The sequence below is a fragment of the Brassica napus genome, chromosome A7, assembly GCF_020379485.1.
Source record: "Brassica napus cultivar Da-Ae chromosome A7, Da-Ae, whole genome shotgun sequence".
In the NCBI taxonomy this organism is placed as follows: Eukaryota; Viridiplantae; Streptophyta; class Magnoliopsida; order Brassicales; family Brassicaceae; genus Brassica; species Brassica napus.
This window is the reverse complement of record NC_063440.1, coordinates 27,843,307-27,864,182: the sequence shown is the minus strand read 5'-3', so window position 1 is coordinate 27,864,182 and position 20,876 is coordinate 27,843,307. Positions and strand designations below refer to the sequence as shown.

General features: G+C 35.7%; 4 protein-coding genes across 4 annotated transcripts; 1 reads left to right on the top strand and 3 right to left on the bottom strand.

The window, feature by feature from the left end:
* The first annotated feature begins 1,518 nt into the window (after window positions 1-1,518).
* Window positions 1,519-10,189, top strand: LOC106354777 (protein FORGETTER 1). The gene is made up of 32 exons (XM_013794814.3): window positions 1,519-2,227; window positions 2,342-2,407; window positions 2,489-2,662; window positions 2,752-2,882; window positions 3,088-3,164; window positions 3,681-3,862; window positions 4,060-4,137; window positions 4,310-4,442; window positions 4,629-4,689; window positions 4,767-4,848; window positions 5,215-5,343; window positions 5,451-5,594; window positions 5,707-5,806; window positions 5,896-6,027; window positions 6,298-6,368; window positions 6,447-6,619; window positions 6,724-6,817; window positions 7,074-7,171; window positions 7,298-7,433; window positions 7,557-7,663; window positions 7,787-7,882; window positions 7,996-8,083; window positions 8,167-8,287; window positions 8,381-8,492; window positions 8,578-8,701; window positions 8,769-8,846; window positions 8,930-9,048; window positions 9,152-9,205; window positions 9,288-9,390; window positions 9,534-9,662; window positions 9,737-9,848; window positions 9,934-10,189. Exons 1-32 carry the CDS (start codon window positions 1,703-1,705, stop codon window positions 9,963-9,965), a joined length of 3,861 nt encoding a protein of 1,286 aa, XP_013650268.2. The 5' UTR covers window positions 1,519-1,702; the 3' UTR covers window positions 9,966-10,189.
* Window positions 10,190-10,232: 43 nt separating this feature from the next.
* Window positions 10,233-12,095, bottom strand: LOC106354779 (metacaspase-4). The gene is made up of 2 exons (XM_013794816.2): window positions 11,630-12,095; window positions 10,233-11,278 (listed from the first exon to the last, which is right to left on the bottom strand). The coding sequence occupies exons 1-2, from the start codon at window positions 11,973-11,975 to the stop codon at window positions 10,395-10,397; spliced, it is 1,230 nt and encodes a 409-aa protein (XP_013650270.2). The 5' UTR covers window positions 11,976-12,095; the 3' UTR covers window positions 10,233-10,394.
* Window positions 12,096-13,716: 1,621 nt separating this feature from the next.
* On the bottom strand, window positions 13,717-15,543 carry LOC106357419 (metacaspase-5). Its single transcript, XM_013797092.3, has 2 exons — window positions 15,126-15,543; window positions 13,717-14,667 (listed from the first exon to the last, which is right to left on the bottom strand). Exons 1-2 carry the CDS (start codon window positions 15,469-15,471, stop codon window positions 13,835-13,837), a joined length of 1,179 nt encoding a protein of 392 aa, XP_013652546.1. The 5' UTR covers window positions 15,472-15,543; the 3' UTR covers window positions 13,717-13,834.
* A 530-nt stretch (window positions 15,544-16,073) lies between these two features.
* LOC106357418 (metacaspase-6) lies at window positions 16,074-18,013 on the bottom strand. Its single transcript, XM_013797091.3, has 2 exons — window positions 17,477-18,013; window positions 16,074-17,023 (listed from the first exon to the last, which is right to left on the bottom strand). Exons 1-2 carry the CDS (start codon window positions 17,820-17,822, stop codon window positions 16,245-16,247), a joined length of 1,125 nt encoding a protein of 374 aa, XP_013652545.1. The 5' UTR covers window positions 17,823-18,013; the 3' UTR covers window positions 16,074-16,244.
* Between the last annotated feature and the right edge of the window lie 2,863 nt (window positions 18,014-20,876).

The window sequence follows — 20,876 nt, the reverse complement described above, 5'->3', positions numbered from 1 at the left end:
TTATTTAATAAATAACTATACAAAATATACTATTCCTAGAAAAATAGGTTGGTCTATCTTAACTTATATTACACTTTTTATTAAACTAACTATCGAATTGATAAATAACGTACCAAAAAATGTTTTGCACTTTCCTTAAATAAAAGCTACGAAATTACCTAATATGATTAACATATATGTGAAAATTAATTATAATGAATAATAAATATTTGATAACAATTTTTGTATCTTAGTTCTTTTTTAATTTTATATTATTAAAATATATTTAAAAATCATATTAAATATATAGTAAAAACATTTATAATTTTTCTTATATGTTATATTTTGAATTTTTCAAAACGTCTATAAATTATTAGAAATTTGAAGATCCCCACTCTGAAAATTTTGTGATCAATAGATTTTTTTTTTTGTCATAATAAGTTACAAATGATCATAAAATTGTATTAATATGAACTTTTATTTAATATTATAAGAAGATACACATTATTTTAAAACCATATGAGTAAAAAATATCATTTAATAATAAAACATATATATTTATATATATATATATATATATTATACTATATACCATAAGATTACATAAATATTTTAATATTAAAACTTTCAATGAATTTTCAAAAACATTTATAAATTATAAACTTATTAAAGATTTCACATTGAAAATTTTGTTATCGAAGATTTAAATATTCAGTTATAAAATGATATGAATGATCATAGAATTGTATGATTATAAATTCTCATTTAATAAATGACTATATAAAATATACTATTCTTAGAAAAATAGGTTGGTCCATCTTGACTTACATTATATTTTTTATTAAACAAACTATCGAATTGATAAATAATCTACCAAAATTGTTTTTGCACTTTCCTTAATTAGAATCTACGAAATTACCTAATATGATTAACGTATATATGAAAATTAATTATTATGAATAATAAGTATTTGATAACAATTTTGGTATTTTAGTTCTTTTTTTAAATTTTATATTATTGAAAGATATTAAAAAATCACATTAAATATATAATAAAAACATTTATATTTTTTCTTATATGTTATATTTGAATTTTTCAAAACGTCTATATATTATTAGAAATTTGAATATTCCCACTATGAAAATTTTGTGATCAATAGATTATTTTTTTGTTATAATAAGTTACAAATGATCATAAAATATAACGCATATGAATTTTTATTTAATAAATATTCAAACTAAATAATATATATATATATAAACACTAATGATTTAAAGCAACAAGATTGGCTGATCAATTTAGTCGTCCAGTTGAAATCTTTCAAAAGTATGTGAAGGACTAAAATCAAAGTAAATATGGATTTAGTATAGTAGTTATATTTTACTAACCAAATACCGAAAAAACCGAACCGAACCGAAACCAACCCGATATCCGGATTGAACACCCGTAATCCAAATGAAGCCAAACTATTGTTTCATTCTCCAAAATATAATAAAAATAATAACTTAATCCCGCGCAAGGCGCGGGTCTTATCCTAGTTAATAAAGAAAAAAGGGGAAAAAATCTGAAACCAAAAATCGAGAAGGAGACGAAGAAGAAGACGAAGAAGAACCTTTCGCGCTCTGACGATTAAAATTCATTACTTACACTCATACATACTCGTCTCCTCCCTCTCTCACAGGATCCTTGCCTCCCCCTTGCTCGGATCCCTAGAAATCAATCAATGACGCAACCCCCGCCTCAGCCCCCTCCGCCGCTCCCCCCTCCGCCGCACTCTGGTCCTCCGAGAGGCGACGTTCAGGTCAGATGCGCGGGATGCCGCGTGATTCTCCGGGTCAAAACCGGCGTGGTGGAGTTCTCGTGCCCCACTTGCCAGCTCCCCCAAATGCTACCGCCGGAGCTTCTTTCTAGGGCACGGACGCAACCGCCTCCGCCGATTCAGTCGCTTCCTCCTCCTCCGCCGCCGCAGCAGCTGAAACCTATGAATCTGCAGCAGCAGCAGCAGCCTCAGCCTCCCAGGCCTCCGGTTCCGGCGCACGGGATCGATCCGACGAAGATGCAGTTGCCCTGCGCTAACTGCCAGGCGATTCTCAATGTCCCGCATGGGCTCGCGAGGTTCTCTTGCCCTCAGTGCCACGTGGAGCTCGCGGTTGATGTCTCTAAGCTGAATCGATCTCTAACTGCTCCTCAATCTCAATCTGCTCCTCCCTCGGTTCCTCCCCCGCCTCCTCCCGAAGAAGTCAACGAGGTCTACGCCCGTTTTAATTTCTCAATTTAATCGCTATTTGGATTATGCTATGTGTTGTTGTTTGTTTATATGTTTGGGTTAATCAATGTTGAGATCGTATTCACTGTATTGTAGGAAGCTATTGAAGTTGAGAGGGAAGAGGATGAAGGTGGAACTGCGGGAGAAACGTTTATGGATTATGTGAGTGCCACATCTTTTTACAGTTGGTTTTTTTTTTTGGCTATCATCGTATTGTCAGTTTTAATGTTTTTTTTAATGCAGCGTCCACCGAAGCTTTCAATTGGACCTCCTCATCCTGATCCGATTGTGGAAACATCATCTCTGTCTGCAGTGCAGCCCCCAGAGCCCACTTATGATCTCAGGATCAAGGAGGAGCTGGAAGAGTCAAAGGCTTTGTCGTGCTTGCAGATTGAGACATTAGTTTACGCTTGTCAGGTTGCTTATCAAATGGCGGAAAGTTTTGTTAATGGTCTCGAATGTGACTGGTTCTTGTCTGACGTTGTTTGTTTGTTTTTTTATTATAGAGGCATCTTCAGCACCTTGCTGATGGTAGCAGAGCGGGATTTTTTGTTGGAGATGGTGCTGGTGTGGGGAAAGGGCGGACAATTGCTGGGTTGATTTGGGAGAATTGGAAACATGGAAGGAGAAAAGCTTTGTAAGTTTTGTAGGAGGATTCCTCTGCGCCAAATTTTCATCATTGATTAAATGTTAATAACTCAATTCGATCTGGCTTATTTGACTATACTATATATGCATAATTGTGCTCACAGTGTCCCTTTGTTTGGTCTCGTAGATGACATAAAAGTGGGATGAGATGAGTTCTAATTATCTTTGCTCCATTTTCTTTGTGATTTACGTAGGTGGATTTCTGTTGGCTCTGACTTGAAATACGATGCAAGGAGGGACTTGGATGATGTGGGTGCCACATGCGTTGGAGGTACTATCTTGACTTTGGCTGTCAATTTGAGTTTGTAATTCGCTATTTTTTGGGTCCAAAATGCTCTTATGGTATACCTAAAGCTTCTTCTAGATGCTTTTCCCGGCTCATGGTGTTTTGATAGTGTATGGTATATAGTAGAGTGGATCAGAATGATTTCTGTTATAGCTGAATGCTTTAATCGGCTCATGCTGTACTATTACGATGTAAAGTATATATGTTTTAGTTCCGGGATATTAGAGAGCGTATTCACTTTGCTGATCAGGTAATGGGTTTCTGAGCTTTGTCTATGATGTCGTCATACATAGAACTGTTATGGATAACTGATTACTGTGCATTCTTAATGATTTCAGATAAATTAAAGTTGGACTGTATTGGATTTGTGATTCTTAGTCTCGTTGAATTTTATAATTTTTGAGCCTAGAAATTTTCAGTCAAGTCAACATTAGAATGTCTTGTCTGATTACCAATTGTGTTCCGTCTACTACTTAGTAACGTTATGTGTTTTACGTGCAGTGAATCCTCTGAACAAGCTGCCCTATTCTAAGCTTGACTCAAAGAATGTTGGTGTTAAAGACGGAGTGGTGTTCTTGACATACAATAGTCTTATTGCTTCCTCTGAGAAGGGGCGTTCTCGTTTGCAGCAGCTTGTTCAGTGGTGTGGACCAGATTTTGATGGTCTCTTGATCTTTGATGAGGTAGTAAATCCACGAATTAGTATATTTAATTCCTTAGTGTAAAAAATGGTCCTTCTGCTCGTTTTGATGAATTAAACAGTGTGCAAGCATGCCCTGTGTGGTAAACTGTTTGATCACTGGTTGCATCAATTTTGAGCAGAGCTCGAATTACTAGTACGTTACACAGCTTCATTAACTTAAATGTTCATTTGATGTAGTGCCATAAAGCAAAAAATTTGGTACCTGAAGCTGGGAGTCAGCCGACACGCATCGGGCAGGCAGTTGTTGACATTCAGGTCTGCTACTTGAAACTGAATGCCTGAATCTGAAGAGTGATCTTAGATACTCTCATTTGTTTTTTTCTTTTTGGATTACTTCGTCTCAGTTACTTATAATGTAGTTTATGTTCTAGTTTGGAACGCTTAATGGTCCCTAGTTGACTAGAGATTATGAATTTTGGAAAAACAGGATAAGATTCCCCAAGCACGTGTTCTTTATTGTTCTGCTACTGGTGCATCTGAACCACGAAACATGGGCTATATGGTCAGGCTTGGACTTTGGGGAGCTGGAACAAGTTTCAGTGATTTTAGCAAATTTCTAGGTCTGTATTCTATTCCTTCTATTTTTGAATATAATTTGGTAGCATTTCGATTTCTATTTTCTATCCTATTTGCCTTGTGTAGACAACAAGCTTTATTTTAAAGCTAAATTGGATAAAGACGCATTCATTTAGTGTCAGTTTTAAGTTTCTGTCTAGAGCATATACAAATACAAATGATTTGTGCAGGTGCGCTTGATAAAGGTGGAGTAGGAGCTTTGGAATTGGTTGCCATGGACATGAAAGCGAGGTTTAAGAAGCCTGTGTCATTCTTTTAAGCCATTCACATTTGCTCATATTCATTTTAACATCCCTTCTTCGTAATAGGGGGATGTATGTATGCCGTACCCTGAGCTACAAAGGGGCTGAGTTTGAGATTGTTGAAGCTCCTTTAGAAGCAGGAATGGAGGTAAATCTTCTTCTTTTTAAATATAGATATTATTTTGCTTGAAAGCTGCACATATCTAAATTGACTATCTAGCTCTATCATCAAGTAATGGCATGTAAGCTCAACAAATTGGTATAATATGAACATTAAGCCGTCTCTGATGAAGCTTGAAACCAAGCTCTTACAAAACTTTAGCAGGCTTTACTGTGTTTATGAAATTTCCAACCCTGTTGTCTTAACTTAAAAACCGAATGGTGCTTTGATACTTTTGGCAAGCAAGTTCATTATTTCTATCGTCTCCTGTTTTTATTTTCACTTTTTCAGAAATCCCTGTCAATAAATTAGAAAGTAGGCTGTTTGTGTTGAATTACTTGCTTTCTTCTGTAGGCAATGTACAATAAGTCTGCAGAATTTTGGGCAGAGCTACGGATAGAGATGTTGTCAGCAAATGCTTTTCTCCCTAACGAGAAACCAAATTCTAGTCAATTGTGGAGACTATACTGGTCAAGCCATCAGGTATAAACTTCCAGAAATAGCAGATAGACAGTGTTATTACAGTTGATGGTTGTCATCTTAAACCCAGAGGTTGATCGATCTATTTCCTTTATGTAATGTTACTGCAGCGTTTCTTTAGACACTTGTGTATGTCAGCTAAAGTTCCGGTAACTGTAAGGTTAGCTAAGAAAGCCTTATTAGCAAACAAGTGTGTGGTTATTGGCCTTCAGAGTACCGGAGAGGCTCGAACTGAAGAGGCTGTAACTAAATATGTGCGTTTCTTCTTATACTGCTTTTGGAAATATATTTTGAGTATCCTTTTATGATTCCATCTACCTAATTTCTACGTGATTGATTATGTTGTCCCCCTTTTTCTTGCATTAGGGTGTTGAGCTTGATGATTTTGTCTCGGGACCTCGAGAGCTCCTGTTGAAATTCGTGGAAGAGAATTATCCCCTACCAGAGCAGCCCGAACCTCTCTCAGGTAACTTAATTCTCTGTCAAAAATTTTGCTTTCAATCCATGTTGGGGTTGATCTCGTGTTCATAGTTTTCCTATTGTTGACTTTTACAGAGGATGATAGTGTTAAAGAACTTCATAGGAAGAGGCATTCAGCTTCACCTGGTGTCTCAGTTAGGGGGAGAGTAAGAAAGATGGCAAAGTGGAAACCAGATAGTGATGATGAAAGTTATTTGGAGTCCGAAGGTGGGTTTCATAGTGAACAGACAATCGTGATGCTTAGGCTGTAGGGACTAGGGACAAATTATAAGAGGGGAAGTGTTGATATGCTTCTCTACACACTGCAATCTATAAAACCTGAAATCGATGTAGCAGTGAATTATTATAGATCTTCAATATGAAATTGCTATAGGGGTATCCCTACTTTTTGAGATGCATCCTCTTGGTCTGTTATTAATCGAGCCTTAATTACTCAAGGTCTGTACATTCTCCTAATCAGTGGTGTTTTCATTGCAGCTGAGTCTGCTGATGATTCTAATGATTCTGATGATGAGTTCCAGATATGTCAGATATGCAGTGGGGAAGATGTACGTTGCTTTTAACTTGGATAGCTTGATTTCCGTTGTGCTTAAGAGTTTTAATAATTTTTCTTGTGATGAAACTAGGAAAGGAAGAAGTTGCTCCATTGTTCAGAATGTGACAAGCTTTTTCATCCAGATTGTGTAGTTCCTCCAGTTACAGACTTACCATCTGAAGCATGGATATGCTATTCTTGCAAGGAAAAAACAGAGGAGTACATTCAAGCAAGGCGTGTCTACATTGCGGAATTGCAGAAAAGGTCTGTAATCTTGAATAGCAACATGTGTCTTGATAATTTCCTGCTCGTATAATTGAAGCAAAATATATATTTGTTTTTCTAAGAGTGGTTATCTATTTTGTTAGGTATGAAGCAGCCTTGGAACGAAAATTAAAGATTTTAGAGATTATCCGGTCTCTGAATCTTCCAAACAATCCCTTAGATGATATCGTCGATCAGGTAACTACATCTAAATGTCTCTGATTTTTCTTAAATATGAAGTAGCTCGTGGTAATAGGTTAATCTCCTTTATTTTATGGAATAATGCTTTATGTTGATGGTGTTGAGTGGTATAGGTGAATCATTTATCCAAGTAATGGCAGTTAGGGTGCGTTGATTGTAAAAGTTGTAGTATCCAAAGGCTTTATTGTGTGGTTAAATTTAATTTCTGGAAACGTAAGAATGTTCCTAAATTGCTAGTGCTGTTTTAATGCAGCTTGGAGGCCCTGACAAAGTCGCAGAAATAACAGGCAGGCGAGGTATGCTTGTAAGAGCGTCTAATGGGAAAGGTGTTACATATCAAGCAAGAAACACGTAAGTTTTAAACCTTTCTCTCTCTCACATTCTCTATTTCCTCTTTAATGCCGCTAATTCATTCTAAGTAGTTTATGTTATAACGCACCAGTAATTTACTTTTCATCCTTGTACTTTTGTCTCTAGAAAGGATATAACAATGGAAATGGTCAACATGCACGAGAAACAACTGTTTATGGAGGGCAAAAAGTTTGTTGCCATTATTTCTGAAGCTGGTTCAGCTGGAGTTTCGTTGCAAGCAGATAGAAGGGCAGCAAATCAGGTGTGTCGAGTTTTTAGCTACTTTTTTGTTGTCTCTCTGCATGAACCTAATGCTCGGAAGATCCAATGACGTTATGAATGATGGGTATTTGTTAATTTGGAAATATTTTATATTTGTCTGCAGAGACGAAGGGTTCATTTAACATTGGAGCTTCCTTGGAGTGCTGATCGTGCGATTCAGCAATTTGGAAGAACTCACCGGTCAAATCAGACATCTGCACCTGAATACAGGTTGGCATGACAACGTTTGTGTAGTTGATTTTGTACCTGTACAATTGCAAAAGTAATTGATACCTTTTCATCTGATATCAATTGCTGAAGCTGATGCGTTCTCTGTTTTCGCCGACCTGTCAGGCTACTTTTCACAAATCTTGGTGGGGAACGCCGCTTTGCCTCTATTGTTGCAAAGAGACTAGAAACTCTTGGTGCTTTAACACAGGGAGATCGCAGGAAAGTCATGCACCTCTCTAAACCATTTCCTAGCTGTTTGTTATGTTGCTTGTTACTACTTAAAACCTTGCCAAAAATATTATCTCAAAATATGGTGTGGTGTATTATTGCAGGGCCGGGCCTTCTTTGAGTGCTTACAATTATGATAGTAACTTTGGTAAAAAGTCCTTGATGGTGATGTATAGAGGGATAATGGAGCAGGTCCTCATAAAACCCCGTATTCTTCAGTATTTGGACCGGTGATAATGGATAGGGCGTAAAATATTGTATGGCTTACTTTTCAGGAGAAATTACCCGTTGTTCCTCCTGGCTGCTCGACTGATGAACCGGAAACAATTAAAGAGTTCTTAACCAAGGCAAGGGCTGCGCTTATTGCTGTAGGAATTGTTAGGGACAGTGTTTTGGGTAAGTTTTGCTGGTTTTCATTTTTTCGTACTGTACTTAAATTCTATTTGTAGTAACCTCCTTTCTTACCTTACTTCATGGATGACAATATAGCTAATGGAAAAGACACTGGAAAGTTATCAGGACGCATTATTGATTCTGACATGCATGATGTTGGACGATTTCTGAATCGCCTCTTGGGATTGCCACCTGATATTCAGAATAGGTAATATGCGTCAAATGAAAGCTCACGCGTTGTAGTACTAGAAGTTGTTTCAGTCTTTAATGCTTTGGTCTCCTGTTCTGTGCAGGCTGTTTGAATTGTTTACGAGTATATTAGATGTTCTTGTACATAATGCTCGCATTGAAGGAACTTTTGATTCGGGAATTGTGGATATGAAAGCTAATAGCGTTGAGCTGCTGACCACTCCAAAGGTTGATATGTCGTGCTTGATTTTGGTTCGTTAGCGTATTTGTGCCTACTAATATTTAACTTTTTCAGACCGTCCATGTCGATCAAATGTCTGGTGCCTCTACTATGCTCTTTACTTTTACTCTAGATCGTGGTATTACATGGGAGGTACTTCAATATCTAATCGCTCTGTGTAAATAACTCCAATTTAACTACATTGAATGAAAATATTGAATTGATTGTGTTCACAGTCTGCAAGTTCAATGCTAGAGGGTAAGAGAAGGGATGGGCTTGGTTCAGCTAGTGATGGCTTTTATGAATCTAAAAGGGAATGGTTAGGAAGACGGCACTTCATATTAGCATTTGAGAGGTGAATTATTCTCCCCTGTAATCTTTTGTATAAATTTTTGCGTCAAATGTGGTCCTTAAAACAAATATTAATAACTCTCATTGCCCTTTTTTTGGATTTTCAGTACGGCCTCTGGGTTGTTTAAGACAGTCCGTCCTGCGGTAGGAGAGTCGATCAGGTATCTACACACCATTGCCAGTACCTTCACATTTCATATTTTCTAACTAAGAAGCTGGTATAAACTCATGTTTTTTTTGCAGAGAGATGTCTCTTTCAGAGTTGAAAACTAAATACCGAAAACTCTCATCTTTGGAGAAGGCTCGTAACGGTTGGGAAGACGAGTACGAAGTTTCATCTAAACAGGTCTGCTTCCTCAATCAATAATGAATCTATATTAGAACCGCTTTTGCTCAGACAGAAAAATAGATTAGCACAGAATCAACTTGGTGTAGCTTAAGTTTACGCCACATGGCTCATAATAACATGAGTTTGTATCTGAGGTACAGTGTATGCACGGACCAAAGTGTAAGCTGGGAGAGTATTGCACAGTAGGAAGAAGAATACAGGAAGTAAACGTTGTGGGTGGCCTCATTCTTCCCATCTGGGGAACCATTGAGAAAGCTCTTTCCAAACAAGTAAATCCCTTTGCAGAATTTCTCAAACGCTCTCTTTGGTTTTGGCGATGAACCTTACAGTGCTTTTTGTGCAGGCCCGTCAAAGCCACAAGAGAATCAGAGTTATACGCATAGAGACGACGACTGATAATCAGCGAATAGTGGGACTCTCTATCCCTAATGCAGCTGTAGAAACTGTTTTACAAGGTATTATTACAAAAGCTTTTCACATGTAGTTACATCTTGGATGATTACTTCGGCGATTGATTTGTGTGGCTATGTTGTCTTGCAGATTTAGCATGGGTTCAAGAGATCGATGATTGAGATAAAAACAAACATTGTCCTATGTAAGAAGAAACAGACACCAAACCTTCTCAAGCCAACTTCTTCCCCCCATGCCTATTCGTATTTTTATTTATTTCATTTTCAAAGGAGAAAGACACTTTGACTTTCATTTTTGTGTATATCTATCACATGGCAATTTGGCAAGATATGTAATACTATTATTATCTAACGTTTTGGCTAAACGTTTACTTAGTTTAGCAGTCGTATAAGGATGTCCGAAATACACACAGCTTAATTTTAAAAAAAAAAAACATAGTCCTCAATAAAAACAAGATGAAACCAATGTCTCACAAAACACAGCACACATAACTTTTAACAGACACAAATGCCATCAAACAGTAAAACCCAGGCTTATTCCCCAACCAGAATCACCAACGGTCGGTATAAATAAAAACATGAATAGTTTTCTCAACAGATAAAAGGAGCATTTGCATAACCATCATGGCAATACAAACCTGGCTGCTGAGTAAACCCTTGCTTCTTCAACGCCTTCCTCGCCCTCGTCACCATCTCTCTGTTCGATATTTCCCCATCCGTCTCCTCCAATATCTTCTGTATCGAGTTACTCATCGCTCCATAAGCTTCACTTGGCTTCCCCGGCGGAGTCGCATCAGCAGAGGTCTGATCAGTCTGACAACCACTGATCAATATCCCACTGTCTGGAAGCGGAACCGAACCTCTAGACCCACCAGCATAAACCTCTTCTTTCCTCCCAACTTCCGTCTGCATAGCAGGCTTCACATAGTCGTCATCGTTAAGTTTCCCTTCAAGAAACCCTGAAGCTAGCTTCCCAAGCATTCCCATCAGCCCACCTTCTCCTTCTCCTGCTTTAAGCTTACCTAAGATCACTTTCATGAACTTCTTCACCTTGGGGCTCGAGTCATCACCAAACGCGTCGAAAAGACTCGGCCTGATTTTCCCGACCTCGATGTCATCGTTCCCTGTCTGCTGCTTGAGGATGTCGATCAACGTCTGGAGAGGCAGAGACTTGTCTTTGGCAAGGATCATTTCTCCGTCTTCCAGCTCAATCTCCTTGGTCTCGATCTCTTCCGCCTCGTCTTCGTCCTTCTTGTTCCCTCTAATCGCGCTTTCCACCTTGCTGCGCAAGAACTTCCTGAACCCGAACCGGGAAGAAGACTCTTCCTCTTCCTCCTCCTCATCGTCTTTCTTATGGCTCTCACCGATCTGCTCCTTGGCTTCGTCGATCAAGCCACCGCTGTGACAAGAGTCTGAGATGATTGTCATCCTACAGCCTTGTGGAACACGGTCCACAAGATCTCTGAAGTCATCATCTGCAAAAACAACAATACCAAGAATCATCACACACAAGCTCATCTACATGATCGTTTGCAGCCTAAACGTCCTCTTAGTCGGCAAATCGGACCTAAATAAAACAATTTTTTTTAAACAAAAATTTTTAAAATCGGTCTATGCGTCCGCCTAATCAGTAATTCATATAAAACACATTATTACAGCTTAGAGATTTTTTTTAAACACAACTAAAAATGAATTTTTAACCAAAAGTCATCTTATTTATCATTTATCCCGATCAGATCCGAGATAAGAACATAAAACACTATAATCTAAACAGATCCTACCATCATCATCATCATCATCCTCTATTACAAAAGAGAGCAACTCACCAGTAATCAGATTCATATCGCAAGGAACAATACATTCATCATAACCAGTGTCATCATCCTCCCCTGTCTCCGCCGGCAACCTCGTACCGTGTCCACTGTAATGAACGACGAGAACATCGCCTGAATCAGCCGATCCGACGAGATCCGCGAGCGCCTTGCGGATGTTCTTCCCCGTAGGTTTGGTGTAGGAGTCATCGGTGTCGATCAGCACCGTGATGTCTTCTTCAGCGAATCCGTAACGTTCGACGAGGCATTTGTACATACGACGAACATCGTTGACGCATCCGCGCAATTCAGCCTTGGTTCCTGGATAGTTGATCCCGATCAGCACCGCCTTTTTCGCCATTTGATGATGGATAGAGTTTGAATCTGAATCGGTAAAGTCTCTGTCTTTGTGATCGTAGAGAGATGGATGATGAATGATGATGAAAGAGTGTTTCCGACAAAAGTGATTTATTATATATAAATTTTAATTTTGTTTTTGGTTAAAATATTGTTTCTTTTATTCATTGATTGATTGGTTATCTGTCCGCGTTTCCACGAATAAGAATGTACTATCTGACGTGGCCTTGATTTTTTTTTGTTTTTTCGTCACGTTATTACACGATTAACGCATTTCAGAATACTTTATCAGCGTTATCTTTTCTATACCCAGAGCAGAAAGCCATTTTTATTTAATTTTGAGAGTTTTCGTGATATATAATTTCTGAAAATGTAACCAGGTAGTATTGGTTTAGAGTTTAGACCCATCTATTTCATAATATAAATTATTTTAGATGTATTTTTGTTTTAAATATAAATTATTGTATACATATCTATTTAATTTTAATATTTATTCGATAAAGTAACCAATTATACATTACAATTTTCCATAATTAATTGAATTATATTTATCCTTTTTAATATATGTTTTTAAGTATCCAAATGTTTAGTTTTCCTTTTTTTTTTTGCTAAAATATCCAAATGTTTAGTTAAAAAATTATATTATAAAACGGAAGAAATTAATATAATTACAACTGATTTGATAATCTTAACTTTAGTTTTATATACTCCATAAACCTTATTGTTTTACGCTTTTTTGGTTTATCGTCGTATTTTCTTTTATCAAGCACATCAATGCCATGAAATTGATCTCGTTATCAATTTGCTTTACAATGTTACAAATTGACCGTAAAAAGTCGGTAATAATTGCTTATTAGGTAGATTTTAAACCGAAGGTTGATAAAATATTTATTACAATCGGAAGTATTACTAATAGGTCAACAAGTCAACAACTAAAAAAGGTATGATAAATCATTAAATCCATAGCCAATGACCAACGAACAGTTGCTTTGGAAATTGGGTGTATACTGTATAAACATTTTAAATATATATAAAAAAAAGTTATAACTAAAGAGAAAGTGACTAGTGTCTTCATAGTGTTTTCGGTTAGGATCTCCTTGCCTTCGTCTTTGGTATTGACATCTATCCTCTGTGGCGTCATGCAGCTTACCGGGAGTCGTATGCGGTAAGGCTTTGCTCGACCTGTGGTTTATTGGAGTATTGTCTTTGTGAAGCATTGATGCTGTGAAGTTGTGCTGTTCCTTAGTTTTTAACCGACGGGTTCTCCGGATTTCTTGGTAAGGAATTGTGGAGCTTTAGCTCAATCGCGATTGGTCTTTGAGTAGTTTGATTGTAAACCGAGTCTTTTCTTCGTCGGCTGCTCGGGTGAAGATCAGTTATCTTGTGGCTTCCCTCAGTTGAAGCTTGTTCTTGAGTGGCTGGTGCTCGTAGTTCCGTATCGGAACTGTTGTTGGAGCTTTGCTATCACCCCAATAATTTAGACCATCATCGCTTTCTCTCTCATTCCGGCTTTCATCTTCGTGGCTTCTCATTCTTGATACTTGTTTTTAACTCCAAAAGTTTCTTCTGATCTTGTTCCCTTCTTTATCAGTTGTTGTCTTGGTCCTTTTCTTGATTCCAGATAGTATTGTCTACTATGCTGGCTATTGGCTCTGGAAGGGTTTTCATACCTTTGCCAGCTTTGTGTACTTCCAGTTCAAGTTTTAATATTAATCCATCAGATGACAAAAAAAAAAAAAAAAGAGAAAGTGACAAAGTAACAGTTGACAATCCATTCAAAGTTACAACAACAAAACAACAAAATACAGACATCACATAACTTATCCAACACGGAACTTCAAATACTTTATGAGAATGTTACAATCAACAAATAAACGGAGCATTCACGTAACCGTCGCTACAATACAGGCCCGGTCGTTGAGTAAAGCCCTGTTTCTTAAGAAGCTTTCTTGCCTTCATAACCAGTTCTTTATATGTAATCTTACCATTAGTCTCCTCAAGTATGATCTGCACAGCATTAGTGAATGCTCCATACGCCATCTCGGGCTGACCTAAAGGACTTGCGTCTGCTGAAGTTTGATCAGTTTGACAACCACTAATCAAAATACCGTTATCAGCCATAGAACCTTTGCTTGCACCTGCATAGACCTCTTGCTTTCTCCCAACGTTCTCTTCATCGTCGTTGAGCTTGTGTTCAATAAACTCTTGCGTTAGTTTCCCAATCATTCCCACTAGACCACCATGATCATTTTCGCCTTCTTGCAGCTTTGTTAGAAGCACTTTCATGAACTTCTTCACCTTTGAAGATGCATCTTCTCCAAACACATTGAATAGTGTTGGTCTGATTTTACCAACTTCGATATCATCGTTGCCCGTGTCGAGCTTGAGGATATCGATAAGAGTTTGTAGAGGTAGAGATTTGTTTCCCACATGGATTTTGTCCCCATTTTCTAGCTCAATATTTTCTTCAATATTGGTTTCTTCGTCTTCTTGTTCCACAGTTTCAAGCACGAAGTCTTTGATTCCATGTCTTGAAGAGCCTTTAGCTTCTTTCTTTGGTTTCTTCTTCTTCTTTGTGCTCTCTCCTATCTGCTCCTTAGCTTCATCTATGAGACCACCACTATGACAAGAGTCTGAGATGATTGTAATGCGTGCATCTTTTGGAACTTTATCCACAAGTTCCCTGAATTCATCATCTGAGAATAGAACCACCATAGAAAAAATATTTAGACTAAAAAGAGTGAATCTAAAGCAAAACATTAATATATATCTATTAACAATAGGAATAGTATGTCTTTTCATCGTAAAAATTATTTTAGTTTTAAGAGATTGTCAAAATGTTAAAGGTGGTGTGTATTTTCATCTTGTAACTGAATTGATTTTTAAGTTGTTAAAATGTCTAATAAAAAATAAATGATTGTAAATCTTGAAATGAATGAACAATTGATGATAAGACACACCACATCAAGCCATGCATGCTTCTATTCATCCAGATTCCAACATGAGATTGAACTCTAAAACCTAACAAATTCTATTCATTTGATCTCAACCATTCTCAGCAACATATAAATCAATCAAAGTGATAAACAACAAGTTCAACTTCACACCAAAAATATGACAAAGTAAAAGTCAGTTTCAACATTTTTTTACCTACCGGTGATCAGATTCATATCACATGGAACAATACACTCATCGTAACCAGTATCATCATCTTCTCCAGTCTCTGCCGGCAACCTCGTCCCATGTCCACTGTAATGGACGACGAGAACGTCTCCAGATTTAGCTGACTCAACTAGATTCAACAACGCCCGTCGGATGTTCTTACCGGTAGGTTTGGTATAAGAGTCGTCAGTATCGATCAGCTCGGTGATGTTTCTCTCCAAGAAACCGAACCTATCGACTAGGCATTTGTGCATCCTTCGAACATCGTTGACACATCCTCGTAACTCCGCCTTAGTTCCAGGATAGTTGATTCCAATTAATACTGCTTTCTTCGCCATTGATGATACCTCAAAAGGTCCGCTTTACAAATTTTATTTTGTTTTTTGTTTGATCGTGAGACGTTACACGTTATTCTTCTTCACGTTTTTATACTGGTGTACTTTGTTTCCGGTCAAAGATACTAATGTTTATTACCATAAAATGAAAGATATCCATTCCATATATAAGTGTTTCAAAAAAAAAATCCATTCCATATATATATATATTCTGTTTCATAAATTAGTCTTATCTTAATGTAACTAATTACATTATTTTTAAGAGAAACTATATTTTAATTATTCAAAAATATCCAAAACGCCACCAATATTGGTTTAACAGTTAGAGAAGAAAAATAACGTCAATGGCTTGTTCTTTCTTCCATACGAAAGCTAAAACGTACAAACCTTGTATAGATTGTGAGGAAATGATGCTTGTTGTTGTGTACACATCTCTTGTAGGCGCAAACAATCCATGTTATATCATAGCTAAATTATTATTATCACATTATCATCGCATGGTTCAACACCTTGCTTTTTATTTGTCAAACCAATGGTCTCCTTATCAAAAACAAGGTTTCTTGTGACAGAAGTTAGGCTTTTACAAAACTCAGGAAAATCTAATATAACCACGTTTAAGAAAAGTTATTTTAAATGTCAATCAACAACCAATGAACAAAACAAAAGTTACACTTTATTCAAATTCAAAGTTACAATAACAAACCAAAGCAACACACCACACAAATAAGAAAACGTGTTCCACACGAAACCAGACCAACAAACCCTCCAAACTTCTTTCAGCATATAAACTGATCATTCACATAATCATCGCTGCAATACAGTCCCGGTCGTTGTTCAAACCCCTGTTTCCTAAGAAGTTTCCTAACCTTCAAAACAAGATCTTTGTTACTAATCTTACCATTAGTCTCCTTAAGTATGATCTGTATAGCATTGGTTAGTGCTCCATAAGCCTGTTCCGGGTGACCCGGTGGGCTTGCATCAGCAGATGTTTGATCAGTTTGACAACCACTGATCAGTATACCATTATCCGGAAGTGCACCATTGATTGCACCAGCATAGACCTCTTGGATCGCTGGTATCACAACATCATTTATCTTCTGCTCAAGAAACTCTTGAGTTAGGTTTGCAACTGACTCCAATATATCACCTTGACTAGTTTGACCAGTGGTAGTCTCTTGTAGGTTGCTTAGAATCACATTCATGAATTTCTTCACCTTTGGGCTTGAATCTTCTCCAAACATATCGAATAGAGTTGTTCTGATTTTCCCTACTTCGATATCATCTTTGCCTGTTTCCTGCTTCAGCATATCAATCAAGGTATCTAATGGAAGAGATCTGCTCCCCAAATCAGTAATCTCCTTGCTCTCTGTCTCTTCTACTCCTGTCTCCTTGTTGGTTCTTGAAGATTCTCCAGAGTCTTTCTTCTTCTTCTTTGTGCTCTCTCCAATCTGCTCTTTGGCTTCGTCGATGAGACCACCACTGTGACAAGAGTCTGAAACTATTGTAATGGGACAATCCTTTGGTGCCATATCCACAAGATCCCTAAAATCATCATCTGTAAACAAAATTGTCACAGAAGAAAATTAGATTCAACAGATAGTATCTAGTTTTAGTCATTACTATCTCATTATACACAAAGTTTTATATGACTTTAAGTAAAACCGTAACATAATAATGCTAAAACATTTGGTAAAAAAGCGCTAAAGAATTCCACATAGTCCATCAAACATTTTTAGCTGTTTTAAACAAAATTTGAACAATATATTTTTAATGTTTTATCTAATATCATATATATTCTTATAATATAAGTTATGTCAAAACTTTACAAACTAATTTAATTATATTAGTGATTGATAATATAATTTCATAAAATTTACTGTATAAAAAAAAAAAAAAAAAAAAAAAATTATCAAAAAAAAAAAAAAAAACAATATTAGTCAATATTATTAGTATCATAAACTTAACCCTCGGTAGGCCTTGCATATACGCCTCTTGTTCTTTCACTTACCGGTGATAAGATTCATATCAGAAGGAACAATACACTCATCGTAACCAGTATCATCATCTTCTCCAGTTTCAGCCGGCAACCTCGTACCGTGTCCACTGTAATGGACAAAGAGAACATCCCCCGGTTGAGCTGGTTGAACCAGATCCAACAATGCCTGTCGGATGTTCTTGCCGGTCGGTTTCATCGTAGAGCTATCAGTATCGATCAACAGTTTGATGTTCTTGTCGGAGAATCCGTAACGTTCAACGAGGCTTACATGCATCCGACGGACGTCGTTGACGCAGCCTCGTAGCTCAGCCTTTGTTCCTACGTAGTTGATTCCTATCAGTACCGCTCTCTTAGCCATTGATGGTATGGTATTTTCAACTCACTTTCACAGTTGTTATGATCCTGTAATGATCCACCCTTGATGATTTATATAATCATCGTCCTATTTTTATTAAACTAATGAAACATAGTGTTTCTTTTCCAGGACCTTGTCTATGTCACATTTTTGTATGACTTTAGGAAAATAACAATAAATAAACTATCAGCTCACGTCTTTTTAACACAAACACTAGATTTTGACCCGCGCTTCGAAAGCGCGGGTTTTTTTCCGTTAATAAAGATGTGATATGAATTAGTGTTTTGATTATAATATACATTATTTAGTTATAAATTCATTTGATATAGATGATTTTTTGTTTAAAATTATATAATTTTATCAATTTTTTTCTATTTGATATTTTGTATGTAAACTCTTATGTTACAACACCATCTTTATATTTTGTAAGTATTTTGTAAGAGTTACATTAGTTGAGTTAATGAGACATAAGATTTACTTGGCATATTTTAGACTAAATTAATAGTATTTCAAGGGGTTTTAATAATTTTCACCAATATTTTCATATTTGACCCAAACCCGCGGACGAACTTGCAAATCTGATGATTTATATATATAATTTAGTTCATATTTAGTTAAAACCCGATATTTAAAAACTATAACCCGTTAAACTCCTAAAATTATTCATTATTGGTTTATCCGATAAAAACCCATATAAATTTGATGATATTTGTTTTTAAAATGATTCACCTTTTATATATTTTTAATAGTACATATATTTGAAAAAACTATATGATTTGTTTTCTTTTATAATTTTGATAATACCTTTACTATATCATTTAAATTTAATGAAGAAAATGGTGATAGAAAACTAAAATTTATTGTTAAAAATATCTTTTTCTGAAATATTTAAATAAGTATATTTTGGTTGTTATCTAAAAATATTTCTTTTATTTTAAGATTTTGTTCGCCTAATATTTTGGTCGTAACCATTTTGAAGGACTAAAAATATTAACCTAAAATGGTAAAGGATTCCAAAAATTCTGGTATAAATGTACCCGTGATATTATTTATAGATTTCATTTTACTATGATTGGTTTATATTAAGAAAATATTTAGTAAGTAAATACTGAGAATATAAAAGTATATTCTCAAATGTGCAGTTGATGATTTTGAACTTTAATATATTCAATTTAATCTGCTACAATTATATTTTAAATTGTATAGATCGTTCTCATATGTAGAAGACATGAACATACCTCAGAGAACTTGTTTCATGGTTTTATCATGTCCGCTTGAATAGTTTGCTCCACCAAAATCCTTTTCTAATATAGTATATATGTTTGTCAATTGTCATCTACATTAGAGCTCTAATATAAGAAAAAATTAATATGCCATGTAAGCAAATAGTGCATGAGAATGATGTAATTCAAACTATAACTATGAATCAATCTAAATCATGTTGCAGAATTCTAAAAGAATGTAGTTGCAAGTCTGAAATAATCGAACATAAATACATTAATAAAGAAAATTGGTGATATCACTTTACGAATTATCATTGTGTTTCCCATCAACATGTGTAACTGAATAATTCATTTGTAGAGGTTTGTACTTTAATATTAGGTGAACTTTGATATTTGACTATGATATTATTTCGGTTTCATGTATCATATTAGTCTTCTGATGTTATTAGAATAGAGACAAATTAAATTTTTTTATTGGAATACGTATGTATTACGGGGACAAATGTTATGTGTATCAATAACTGTTGAGCGAAAATATGGGTAACAATAGCAGATTACATATAACGTATAAAAGTATTATTGAATAATGTTATTATAGAACTTGATAGTTTATAATAAGTTTAGTTAAAAATGAAAAGGTCCAACAAACTTATATAAGTAGATTTATCAAGACTACTTCCCTTTTAATAGAATAGATAACATTGTTTTCTACTATAATGTGTGTATGAAAGATACGAGTTCATTTTTTTCCCTGTCAAGTGGAGTTAATAACTAAAACGTACAAGACTTGGATCGCTTGTAAGAACTCGTCTAATAATTTTGTATAATTATGTCTAACTAATTAGTTTTTAAAGGCTAAATTAATGGACAATTGTTGTTATGACTAGTTGGATCCCTTTCGTGATAGAGCAAGCACGTCGCTTTTGTGAGGCCAATTATTATGGGTTTTTTTTTCCTTCTGTCGTACAAGCCAATGGGACTAAGTCTCTTTGATTCCTTGTATCCGAAGTCAATGGAACTTTATCGTCTTTGCACACAAACGAAAGGGTGGAATCTGTTTTCAACAAACAAATTTGAATATTTTACAATTTTCTTAAACTAGTTTTTATTTCTGTAACATTTTATCCTAGAGAAAACAAATAAATTTCATTTTATGATATAATGCATACATATAAAAATGATAAAACTACAAGATATCTCTACTGATCAAGCTAATTATATATTTTCTAAGATAATTTAATTTCTTCGGCTGAAGAGTTGAAACATCATTTTTCTTCTATCTATATATATATATAATAATTATTATTTATTAAATCCCACTTGCTGATAAAATTATTACTGAAAAATATACAGTTGATGTTCACATTACAACGAACAAAACACTGATAATTTAGTACTTGAGGCTACTCAATCTATTAATTCAGGTTTATCATCAAATGACAGCCACGAAAGCATGATTGAAGTATATGTAGTACTACTCCTAATAACCATATTTTTTTTAATAAAATTCACTTTAACTAATAAAATTTATTACCTCATAGAATTACATCAATTTTACCATGCACAAAGAAAACTCACAACCATTGATACCAGAACAGTCATGAATGAAAGAAAGAGGCTCTACTCAATCAGCACAATAGGTAGCATGTAAATGGAGCATTCACAAAATGGACTTTGGTCATCCATAGATCTCAGGGTCACTCTTCAGACATCACTTGTGTGGACATTCGCCAGGTTTTACGTCAATAAATGTGGCACTTGCTTTAGCATTTTACCACTAATTTCCCACAACATGGATATTTACACTTTACAGTACTGTTATTAAAAGCCAAAA